This window comes from Sinocyclocheilus grahami, unplaced genomic scaffold (assembly GCF_001515645.1).
Source record: "Sinocyclocheilus grahami isolate Dianchi unplaced genomic scaffold, SAMN03320097.WGS_v1.1 scaffold40.1, whole genome shotgun sequence".
NCBI classification, from domain to species: Eukaryota; Metazoa; Chordata; class Actinopteri; order Cypriniformes; family Cyprinidae; genus Sinocyclocheilus; species Sinocyclocheilus grahami.
Genome location: NW_015505219.1, coordinates 1,479,636 through 1,492,532, shown reverse-complemented (window position 1 = coordinate 1,492,532; position 12,897 = coordinate 1,479,636). Strand labels below are relative to the sequence as shown.

At 44.1% G+C, this 12,897-nt stretch overlaps 1 protein-coding gene across 1 annotated transcript; it reads right to left on the bottom strand.

The window, feature by feature from the left end:
* Positions 1 to 5,582: 5,582 nt before the first annotated feature.
* On the bottom strand, positions 5,583 to 12,622 carry LOC107582163 (SH2 domain-containing adapter protein E-like). The gene is made up of 6 exons (XM_016267891.1): positions 11,678 to 12,622; positions 9,592 to 9,715; positions 7,878 to 8,096; positions 7,449 to 7,650; positions 6,100 to 6,219; positions 5,583 to 5,991 (listed from the first exon to the last, which is right to left on the bottom strand). The coding sequence occupies exons 1-6, from the start codon at positions 12,140 to 12,142 to the stop codon at positions 5,808 to 5,810; spliced, it is 1,314 nt and encodes a 437-aa protein (XP_016123377.1). The 5' UTR covers positions 12,143 to 12,622; the 3' UTR covers positions 5,583 to 5,807.
* Positions 12,623 to 12,897: the final 275 nt, after the last annotated feature.

The following is a 12,897-nucleotide window of genomic DNA, read 5'->3' as shown; positions in this document are numbered from 1 at the left end:
TTATCTTTCTGACCATAGCCCTCCAGCTCAGGTGAGCCTTCCTTTTCTTCCTGATCTCCATACAGAGATCGAGAAGGAATGGAAGAGGCCGTTTTCCTCACGCATCAATCGGTTCCAGCATACGAGTTATGCCAACATTGAGGGGATGCGTGAAAGCGGCTATGAGAAGATGCCCCCTGTAGAAGAGACGCTGGCTAGCTATCTCTCTATGGGTGAGACATCCTCTCTTAAGACTCCCTCCTTGCCATCTAAGCCCCTTCAGGATACATCTCGCTTAAATGGCAGGGCATACGCAGCAGCAGGTCAGGCTGTCGCTTCGTTGCACACAATGGCGGTGCTTCAGGCGTATCAGGCTGATCTACTGAAAGACCTGGATAAAGGCGAGGGCCTTTCTCCGGATGCGGTAGCTGAGTTGCGCCACACCACAGATCTCGCTCTCCGTGCTACTAAGCAGGCCGCCTCTGCTATGGGCAGGTCCATGGCGGCTATGGTGGTAACGGATAGACATCTGTGGCAGATATCGGGAAGAAAGAGAGGGGCTTTCTTCTCGATTCTCCGGTTTCGCCTTCCGAAATTTTCGGTACCTCCGTCAAGATGGTGGTTGAGAAGTTTAGGAAGGCGAAGGCGCGCTCAGCGGCCTTCAAATACATTGAGGGGATGCGTGAAAGCGGCTATGAGAAGATGCCCCCTGTAGAAGAGACGCTGGCTAGCTATCTCTCTATGGGTGAGACATCCTCTCTTAAGACTCCCTCCTTGCCATCTAAGCCCCTTCAGGATACATCTCGCTTAAATGGCAGGGCATACGCAGCAGCAGGTCAGGCTGTCGCTTCGTTGCACACAATGGCGGTGCTTCAGGCGTATCAGGCTGATCTACTGAAAGACCTGGATAAAGGCGAGGGCCTTTCTCCGGATGCGGTAGCTGAGTTGCGCCACACCACAGATCTCGCTCTCCGTGCTACTAAGCAGGCCGCCTCTGCTATGGGCAGGTCCATGGCGGCTATGGTGGTAACGGATAGACATCTGTGGCAGATATCGGGAAGAAAGAGAGGGGCTTTCTTCTCGATTCTCCGGTTTCGCCTTCCGAAATTTTCGGTACCTCCGTCAAGATGGTGGTTGAGAAGTTTAGGAAGGCGAAGGCGCGCTCAGCGGCCTTCAAATCCTTCATTCCACGAAGCTCCAGGTCTGAGCCCGAACAACCCAGGGCTCCTGGCCCGTCTTGGTCTGAGGATCAGAGACGGGCACAGAAGGTTAGTGTCGCGGCTCGCGCTCCTCCCCCGCCTGTGGGTCAAAGGGAGGTAGGCAAGACCTAAGGGATGTGATCCAGACGAGGCACCAGTGTTTTCTGGGACCTGTGTGTTTCTGTCCTTTTCTAGGGTAGGTCCTCGGTGAGCACCCCCTCTGCTGGATTCAGAAACCGGGTTCTCGACTTGCAGTGATTGCCTCAGTCGTCGATGTTGTATCCAGTCGGTATGATAGCCCTGGTTCCGGCTTCATGCTTCCTGGATCATGCGGCCAGATCACAAGCTTCTGCGGGAGCCTTCTTGATCATCAGGCCCCCGGCACGGCACTGCAAAATTTCCTGGACGTCCAGGCTGGGCTTATGCTTTCAGGCTGCCCTGTCTGGTACGCCGTAGGTCGCTTCCTGATCACCAGGATATCCCCTCTTGCTGAGGCATCGTACCACTTCTGCCAGCACTCCTTCAGGCACAAAATTAGATCAGTAACATGATTGGGAATGATCTTGTGAGGCTGCAGTCCCAGCGCACTCAAACAAGGAATGAGGAAATAACAAAACAGAAGTCTGCAACAGATACACATTACGTAAACTGTTGCATTTAAACTACAGTTTTTGTCAAATATATTTCCTCCTTGGGTCTTTCTAGTGAGTAAAACCCAGTTCCCTTTCAAGGGAACTTCAAACTGCGTCCTCTAGGGGTCACTATGGGGAACGCCTCGTCGTGACCCATGTCTGAAGCATACATTCAAAAAACATCAACATCAAACATCATGACGTCACTACCGGTGCGACTATAGTATAAATAGGTGCCGGGAGAACACGTCATTCTCTTCTTCGTCTTCATTGACTGCTTTGTTTGAAGCGTGCATTCCATGGTAAGAGCGATCTTTCTTCCTTCATTATGGCGAGCACTAGCAAGACGTTTAGAAGATGTGTGCATCCGTGTCGTCGTTATTTGACACCTGATGACACACACGATCTTTGCGTCTTTTGTTTGGGCGGAGAGCACGCACGTGATGTCCTCGAGTTTTTCGGTGAAAAAACTTTTTCGGTGAAAAAACTCAGCTCTCATTTGTCTCTCTTTTTGAGGAGAGAGAGACAGCCATTTGTTCCCCGCGGTTCAGGACCCGCCGCTGCTGAGGCACGGAGGAGAATAAGCTTGTGGGGATTGCAGGTGGATCTGGCCGATGAGTTTAAAGAGGGGATTTCCTTCTCTGTATGAGGAGGGTGAAGAAGCTGAGACTGAGCCCTCCCAATCTTCCTGCCCTGCATATGATGAGCTATTGGAGGTTATGGATTGTGCCACGACGAGGCTTGACTTGCTGTGGAAGCGGGACAAGAAAGTAACGTCACGAGGTCGTCTCAATGAGCGTTATCTTTCTGACCATAGCCCTCCAGCTCAGGTGAGCCTTCCTTTTCTTCCTGATCTTCATACAGAGATCGAGAAGGAATGGAAGAGGCCGTTTTCCTCACGCATCAATCGGTTCCAGCATACGAGTTATGCCAACATTGAGGGGATGCGTGAAAGCGGCTATGAGAAGATGCCCCCTGTAGAAGAGACGCTGGCTAGCTATCTCTCTATGGGTGAGACATCCTCTCTTAAGACTCCCTCCTTGCCATCTAAGCCCCTTCAGGATACATCTCGCTTAAATGGCAGGGCATACGCAGCAGCAGGTCAGGCTGTCGCTTCGTTGCACACAATGGCGGTGCTTCAGGCGTATCAGGCTGATCTACTGAAAGACCTGGATAAAGGCGAGGGCCTTTCTCCGGATGCGGTAGCTGAGTTGCGCCACACCACAGATCTCGCTCTCCGTGCTACTAAGCAGGCCGCCTCTGCTATGGGCAGGTCCATGGCGGCTATGGTGGTAACGGATAGACATCTGTGGCAGATATCGGGAAGAAAGAGAGGGGCTTTCTTCTCGATTCTCCGGTTTCGCCTTCCGAAATTTTCGGTACCTCCGTCAAGATGGTGGTTGAGAAGTTTAGGAAGGCGAAGGCGCGCTCAGCGGCCTTCAAATCCTTCATTCCACGAAGCTCCAGGTCTGAGCCCGAACAACCCAGGGCTCCTGGCCCGTCTTGGTCTGAGGATCAGAGACGGGCACAGAAGGTTAGTGTCGCGGCTCGCGCTCCTCCCCCGCCTGTGGGTCAAAGGGAGGTAGGCAAGACCTAAGGGAAGACGAGGCGACGAGGCACCAGTGTTTTCTGGGACCTGTGTGTTTCTGTCCTTTTCTAGGGTAGGTCCTCGGTGAGCACCTGGATTCAGGGATTCAGAAACCGGGTTCTCGACTTGCAGTGATTGCCTCAGTCGTCGATGTTGTATCCAGTCGGTATGATAGCCCTGGTTCCGGCTTCATGCTTCCTGGATCATGCGGCCAGATCACAAGCTTCTGCGGGAGCCTTCTTGATCATCAGGCCCCCGGCACGGCACTGCAAAATTTCCTGGACGTCCAGGCTGGGCTTATGCTTTCAGGCTGCCCTGTCTGGTACGCCGTAGGTCGCTTCCTGATCACCAGGATATCCCCTCTTGCTGAGGCATCGAGCGGGAAGTATAGGTGGCATTTGCGAGAACCTTCTTGTGAAATGCTGTCTCAGGCAGTGCTCCCCTCGTCTCAGAGGGTTATCTTTGAGCTTGCCACTCCCGTTTGGCTCAGTACTTCCGGGCATCTGTGAGCAGATGCTTGGGAAGCTCTTAAATCCATGCTATGGTAAGTGCACTCGCTAAGCTTTGTGCACTTTCTGAAATCCACATGGTGGTAAGTGTGCACCTCTGCACACTTTCTGAAATCCTGTATGGTAAGGGTTACGCGTTATTAGCCTCGTTCCCTTTCTCTGAGTTGGCTTAGACCCCGGTACTCGCCTTGGGCTCCACTCAACCAGTGTGTCTCTGTTGACACACCTTTGAAGTATCGCTCCCCTAACCATTGAGGGTTATTGTGAGCATGGGGCTTTCTTTCGAGCGTTTGAATTCTCTCCATTTCTGAGGAGTTGGATTCCTCGCTCCGTGGGCTGTTCTCGTAGTAGTATTTAGCAGTGCTCCCCTTTATCAAAGGGTTGCCTATGAGCACGCTACTCCTTTCTGAATTTGGAGTTCTCCTCTCACATGAGAGTTGAGTTCTCTGTTTTCCCAGAGCACCTGGAACTGGCAACATCAGGCGAACTAGGCCCTTCCTCTGCCTCCCTGGTGCGCTGAGTTTTTGGCTAAGCTTGCAGTACGCTTACCCTTCTGATTTCTAACGAACATGCTGTAGGTCGAGCTCCCTCTCGACTGAGAGCTGGGTGTGTTGCTCCCTCAGCTAGGTAACTTACTGCTAGCCATTCCAGCATTTACCATAGATCGAGCTGATGGCTTCTCAAACATTTTGTTCTGGTGATGTACCATTTCCATCTATGGGCTGCTCTTTCAGAGTCCCACGAGAGCCCCTTAGGATGATATCTTTAAAATCCATGTTATGGTAAGTGAAGTCTTTGTACACTTTCTAAAATCCACACTGTGGTAAGTTCGCACGCTAGTACTTTGCATTCTTTCTAAAATCCTGTATGGTGAGGGTTACGCGCGGCAGCTTCGTGCCCTTTCTTGAGTTGGTTAAAGCCCCGGTTAAACCTTGGGCACCACTCCACCTATGTATCCTCTGGATACCTACTTTAACAGGGTGTTGCTACTAGGGGTTTGTTGAGACAGTTCCTTCAGCAAGCTCATGCAGAGCAAGCAGTAGCCCCTGTGTGACAGGCCAAGACTTAGTATGATGCTAGGCTCTTGGTCGTATCCCCTTAAAGGAATCTATTCCTGATTCCAAGCCTTGAACTCTTCCCCAGGCCCAGGAGTCTGGCCCTAAAAGGTAAGTTTTTTGGGGTATGTAGCCTAGGCCTTTGGTCGTAGGGGATAATGTCACGGACAGCCGTCTAACGTCCTAGGGGCAACTCCCTTGGCTATGGGAGAGTTGGTACTTAGTGCTCGCCATAGGTTTCTGGCATGCACTCCCCTCAGCATGGTGGCGTGGGTGTACCGTTCCCCTTAGCGACCCCTAGAGGATGCAGTTCGAGGTTCCCTTGAAAGAGAACGTCTCAGGTTACTTATGTAACCATCGTTCCCTGAATAGGGAATGAGACACTGCATCCTCTAGGTTTCCTGCCATGCTTCGGATGCCAGCTTCAGACGAAGAAGTGAATGACGTGTTCTCCCGGCACCTATTTATACTATAGTCGCACCGGTAGTGACATCATGGGCTGTCGCCGGCCAACATGTTGTTGGTGTTTTTTGAATGTATGCTTCAGACACGGGTCACGACGAGGCGTTCCTCATAGCGACCCCTAGAGGACGCAGTGTCTCGTTCCCTACTCAGGGAAGCCATGGTTACATAAGTAACCTGAGACGTTTTCAAAGGGGTGAAAACACAAATACATAAAATTCTACTAATCATTTCCATGAGCACTTCTACATACGTACAGTAAGACAAAGAATTTTAAGCTGTGTTTTGCTGGCATGTGATTGGCAGGCACCACGGTATTGTACATTCAGGTCTTTATACCAGAGAATGCTGTGAATATGTATAAGTTCAGCATGTGTGTGTGTTTAGTGTGTGCGTGGCACAGGGTGCTGTAGGGTCATGTGTTCTGCCCCGGTAAAAGGTAGGCGCTGGGTACAGTAGTGGTGCACCACTTCTGGGATGCTTGGGAACACACAGCTGCTTTTTTCCAGTGTGTAGCCGCACTCCTTAGTCTGCGCTACGATGATGTGCACACATCCTTGACTCGTCCTGTCGAGAGAGGGAAATAAGGATCTTATATAATCTATGTCAGCATTTCAGGACTGCTAACTCATTACTTGTTCTCTCGATTTCAGAGATACACAAGCATGCACTTACTTGAGGGCGATGGAGTATTTGCTGGTAGCTGATTCGCTGTCTCGCAAAAGGAAGCTGGCCTCCCTACAGTGCTGCAGCTGAGCCTCTGCCTCCTGACGACTCACACTGCCATGATACCAGCTAGAGAGAGAGAGACAGAGACGTGAAAAAAGGAGTGTAGATATTTCTACACAGTACAATTATGTAATATGATTAGAAAAGGTATAAAATGTGGATGAAGAGAATTAGGAGGCATTGAGAAAGTTGGACAACAGTACAAATGGATAGATTTGCCAAATAACACATTTTAAGTGTTGAAGCAACATTTTCAAACTAAAACTCATAATAAAAATGAAAATGTATGACTTTATTTCTTCTGTGGAACACAAAAGAAAACATTTGGAAAAATGTCTCATTGTTTTTGTCCATAAAGTGAAAAGTCAATGGGGTCCAGTGTTGTTGAGGATCCCACTAACTTTCATTGAATGGACAAAAACAATTTTCAGAATATCTTTTATTTTCCACAGAAAAAAGAAATTCATACATGTTTGAAATGACATGAGGGTTAGAAAATGACAAAATATTCACTTTTGAGTATGCAAGACCGTGCTATATTGTTAATATAGTGAAGTTACATGCACTTTCTGAATCATGACAACCAAAATAATAATAATAATAATAGATAAAATGTTATAAAAAACTTTATAACAAAAATTTGGGCCCTTTGTGTTTTTATTTTGTAGTGTATCAAAAGGCTGCAATTATTTGATCAAAAATACAATAAAAACAGTTATGTGTACTGTGAAATATTATATATTTTAAAATGATTTTTTTCCTGTAATGGCACAGCTGAATTTTCAGCAGCCATTACTCCAGTCTTCAGTGTCACATGATTCTTCAGAAATAATTCAAAAACATGAAAAAAAATCTTACTTAATTATTCCAAACCTAATATAAAATAATATAAAACAAAATATGTGCAAAAACATAAATATTACTACTTACAAAATTGTATATAAACTATTAAAAATATACTACAAAATAAAAACATCAAGGGTGCAAATTTTCATTAGAACATTGTTATTGTGCAAATTCACAAAGCGTTGACATTCTTCCTTAAGATATAGTTCCTGACATGTAATGTAAGGTTAGAATTACCTCTATTATAAGTGCTAATATACACAGTAGCTAGATTATCATGTTTATGTCATAGCTGTTAATATACTGTGTATTTTAGCACACATATTCTCATTACAGTTTTATTTTCATCATCTCACTTTTTTAGTTTCAGGTATCCCACATAAAATCTCAACATTTTTACGACAGACACAGACACACACACACACACACACACACACACACACACACACCTCTGTTTCTCCAAGGGCAGGGTAGGATCAACTATTGGTGTCTCACTGTCTGGGGTGGTGCTGGGAGATGAAGGGGAAGTCGGGGACGGGGGATTCAGTCGAAGGGTTTTAGGGGTCCAGCTCTTATGTCTCAGTGTCTGCTGTTTTACAGTAGGAGAACCTGACTCTTCCTTCGACATGCGCTCTATTCCATCAAACTGAGCTGTACACAGAAAGAAACATCAACCACCACCATAGTTTTTATTATGGCATCTGCCAATAACGACCCCAGCCTCCCCCGCTATCCCAAATGTTTCGAACAACCGCTACATCATAAGTTCCTTAATAACATGAACTAACTGTTTAATAGTTTTCCTCATTAGGCTGTGTCTATGTATCGGTAATGCTAAATAAAGAAGATGCTTCTAATATGAATGTGAGGTATGTTACCTGACAGTGCTCTAACAATCTGCTCCTTCTTCCACTCCCAGGGCAACTCATACTCTGCTGGTGGTCTGGGGTCGGACTCAGGTCGGGTCAAGGGAATTCCCTCCAGAACCTCCTCATATGGGACATCATAGATCTGAGGAGGTCCAGACCCCTCACTTTCTCCTCCATTCAACACTACACACACTTTCAGCAAGTCCTTCGAGCCTCGTCGGCGAATCTCTGCGTAAGGGCACAAATTTACATGTAGGATCAGAACTCTTTCCAGAAAAGATTTCATAGGATAATAACAGTACTAGAAAGTTATTTGTAGAACATTGCCCAAGTAAACTAGTTATTCTTAGGCTGCAATTATGCTGCGGTCTCACATTAGCAAAATTTTACGAGCAAAAAATTGTCAATTTTCTATTGTCAATAATGTAGAGATGTATGAAGTAAAGATCACACAGAAGTCACTTTCAAAATAAGCAGATTTCTGTAAGTCAATACAAATTTGCATGACCAACTTGAACACGCTGTGAAATCTGTGTGGGGAAATCTTACAGCCTCATGTGAAATTCCAGATCGTGTGGCTTCCTATTGACTAGATTTTGCAAAATATTTGCAGAACAACAGTAAATGTGACTGCACCTTTAGTCTCACATTTATCAAGCTTCCACATATTCTCATATTTACAAACCATAATATAACACATTCTGTTATGAACCTTGCATTTGAGCAGCCAACCACTGCCCACCAAATGTATCTTTAAGTAGGACTGAATTAATCGTTTCTCAGTTTGACTGTAAGTGGAAAAGGATGGCCTTACTTGTCCCTAGAAATCACTACCTACTGTAATATGCACATCCAGATGCTTAATTTACAAGTAAATAGCCCATGTGCTAAAGATAAGGTTAGGTTCTAAGTTTAGATTTTACATTTAGACTGAATATTTAAATTTGTTTTTATCTTTAAATAATATAGATACAGATTAAAATATGAAAAAGAGAAAAACAAAACCTTATTACACAACACAAAACATAACATATAGATATCTTGTATATAGACTTTTTAAAGAAAAAAAAACTTTTTCTGTCAAGAAAATATTTTTTTTTTAGCATTTTCTATCATTCTCACCCATAATTGTATAACACTGCATTTTCAGTTTAGTGCATTTTACTTTCATCTCAAAATCTGTGTACGTATGCATCTATTCATTCTTCAAGATTTAAAGTTCAGCATCAACAAAACATTGCCTGGAGCTCCATCATTCTCCCTTCACTCACTGTTTCGTTGCTGTCACTTTGTGTCTGGCCTATTGTGTGAGAAAACAATGGTCATACCAGGGGAAAGTCAGACCAAGTCTGATTGGCTGGCTTAGCCGGCCACTTCCTGAGTTCTGGGAAGTGATTGGGGGAGTGAGGAGTGCTGGGGGGGTCTTTCTCACATAGCCAGGCATACTGGGGGGACGGCAGGGGTCAACTTCCTGTCCATAGAATGGGGCAAAGGAAACACAGACAGGAAACAGGAAGCAGAAAGAGGAAACTGCACCCATTGTCCCAGCACAACACTGTCACTGTGGAAACCACCAAAGAGGGGAGAGAGGGAGTTGTGATTTTTCATACCCTTCAAATCCCTGAAAATCTACTCGCGACACTGATATACTGCATATGAGAAATGTTTTAGTTGAATAAACAATTAAAAGAAAGAGAAGTAAAGAAGAGAAGAGGTGGTGTACCTGTAATAATGAGCTGGGCATCATAAGGTTCCATGTAGCCATCATTCTCTCCTTCTCTTTCAGCCTCTCTCTGTTCCCTCGTTTTCTCAGCATCAAATGGGTCAGCATAATCCTCCAGGATGATCTATTATGAGTGAGAAGAAAAGAAGAATAGAAAGAGATATCAATGATTTGTGTTCACGTCTACACCCTCAAAAGTACAGAAATATTCTGAGTTTAGTAGAAGTTCAGCTCAATCAAAAGCTTTTGTGGCATAATGTTGATAAACACAAAAAATATTTTGACTTATCCCTCATTTCCTAAAAAAAAAAAGGATGCAGAAATTGAGGTTTCAGTGAGGCACTTACAATATAAGTAAATAGGACCAATTTCTGGAGGATTTAAAAGCAGAAATGTGCAGCTTAAAATGTTTGTAAAAGCACTTCTGTTGAAACTTGTTTATTATTTAAGATGTAAATTTGTTCTCTTAATTTTTAGGGTTGTTTTAGGGTTTAGGCATTATGTTGTCATGGTAACAAATTATAAAATTGCATATTACACAGAAAAGGTTAGTACGTGATGTTTCACACTAAAATAATGTTAACATGCTTGAAACTAATATAACAGTGAGTAACAATGAGTATTTTAATGTTATGGATCAGCCCTATTCTATTGTACATGCCTCATAGTTTTTTAAGGAGGAATAAGTTGAAATTAATGTGCTAATCAATTTTTTTTCTTTCTGTTCTAACATATCAATGTAACATTAAATTTCATAGCAAAGTAATTAGTGTCATGCCAAAAGTGCTATTGATTGAGCTTGACTTTATATGAACTTACAATATTCTGTAAATAATATGACACAAATGTTCACTAGTGGAGGTTCTACAATCATCTACTTCAGAAATAGTGCAAAGCCAGCTAAAAAGAGCATTTAGTCAAAACCTGGAGTTAAATTTCATCTTACTGGGTGGAATTCTTTATTCTGTCTCATAGTTGAAGAGTGTTACTGTAGCTGAAGAGCTTATGCTTATTCTTCAGCCCATCTTTCCCCTTTCTTTCTCTGATTCTCCCTCTGGACATAATATTTTGTGTGTGTTTGACCTCGTGAGATTCTGATTTCTGTGCTATTATGTTCAAAGTGTAGCTGGAGGGGATGTCCGTAAATGGGAGGGGATTCAGTCTATGTATCAGGTGACATAATTCTTCAAACACTGCCTTCACTAGGGACTGGAAGAATGGGATGGAGCCATTGTGTTATGTATGCATTGTATTCTTTGCGTATTTGTGAGCAAGGGTGTGTGTGTGTGTATGCACACAAATGTGTGTTTCCCACAAAGACAGAGTGAAGAGTGTGCATGACTAGAAAAAGAGGCAGGAAGAGAGGCAAGGAAAAGGCTCACATTGTGTTTGTTGCTTTTCAGCTCCACTGTGTCTGGTTATAATACAGCAGTTCAATGAAAAGGGAATATAGGGAGAAAAAGTGAGACGTGGGGAGGGAGCAAAGAAAGATACGAAAGAGAGAAGAGGGGGCTGAGAGAGGGGAGAAAAAGATATTGCTGTAATAAAGAACTGGAAGGGAGATATTGATCTCAATTTTCAAAACAAAGACATTTGTTTGGTTCTCACAGTCAACAGGGTGACTGGGAAAATTGGAGTATGTCAAAGAACACATCTCTGAGGCCTACTTTATCACTCAGATCAGGGCCATTCTTCCTTTATCCCTGCTGAAAAACCATCCTAAACCAATCTAAAATGCTGGTCTCAGTTGGTTTGAGCTGGTCTTATTTCAGGTCGTCAGCAAGTAGACCAGCATTTAGGTTAAAAGAACCATTAAAAAAATTATTTTCCCCCATAAGTGTGAAGAACATTTTAAAAAATCGAAACCTTTTTCCACTATAAAGAACATTTTGTGGGACTGAAAGGTTCCATGGATGTTCGAGGTTCTTCATGGAACCATAAATTCCAATGAAGAACTTTTATTTTTAAAAGTGAAGGAGGTTAGCTTTTTTTGTTCAGAGATGAATTTACACATTTTCAGAAAAAATGTACATGATGTAATTCTGATTATTTGTATATTGTGGTGTTGCCTCATTCTCAAACTTACCGTTTCTGTCCTGATTGGTGACTTGGCCCTCTCGCTGTCTGGAGATGATCCTCCTACACTGGATTTGGGATCATTAACCTTGATCATTCTGCTCGTGTACGCGTCAGCAAGACTGGTGGTCCGCAGGGTGCGATGGTCTTCAAACCCCTCCATTTTGGTGTTCTTCTTACTTTTCCCAGGGATCAGAATCTCCCATATCTTCCCGTCTTTTATCGAGCCGGTGCTGGAGTGGTTCCGTCCCAGCTCGATGGCCGAATTTTTACGATTTCTCCCGTGGAGCAGCGAACCCACACCACCACCACCACTGCCACCGTTTTCCGCTCCAGAATTTTTACTTCCCTTCGAACCAGTACCGACCGTCAGAACCGGTTTGGGACGGGACTGAGTTCCCGATTCCGAAGCAGAACGGGTCCGGTCGGATCCAGTCTTCAAACTAGTTGGAAAATCTTTAAACCACTTCGCCATGGTGAACACGCACAGGTGTCGGCGCCACTCTCCATACACACGCGCAACTCCTTTAGGAAAATAATCGGCTTCTAAAATATCACTGACTATGGCCCTATAGTTGATTTTTTTTTTTGCCTAATTAATAACACTTTAACGCACAGTTTTTTAAACAAGTATTAATTTTGATTAATATACTTAAGCTAATTTTAAAAAATCTGTAAAATTGATTTAGGGAAAGTTTCCGAATATTAAATTTATTTTTATGTAGGCTAATCTTGTTTACAGAATTTATCCCATTCCTATTTCTTTTCAGGAAACTTCTTTCACTCTCAACTATAGGCTATACTACGATTCTTCACATTGGAATATAATGTCTTGCTTTTGTTTGCTCCCAATTATTCCCGCAAGATAAAGAGGAGTCTCTGAAGGGCATAAACGCGGAAAAATTTAAAGTTTTTCTTAGCTCTCGCTGAAGATCCCATTCCCGGTATATCCACTCCAAGCTACAGTCTAAATGAAGTGAAGGGGATGTACATGTACGTGCGTTTGTGCTGCAGCTGTGGGTGGGGGTGGTTTCTGTGCCTCTGCAGGCAGCTACTGTTCCCCTAAATGGGAACTTTTCACCCACCTGTAGATGCAAACCTACTGCTCACTTAAGGCTCTGGTGCTCAGCAAATATATTTTTAGCTTTATCAAAACGTTTCCATTTACTTGACACACTCTTTACTCCAGTGGGTAGACTATTTTACTCAGTGAAGGTCCATTTCTGGGAA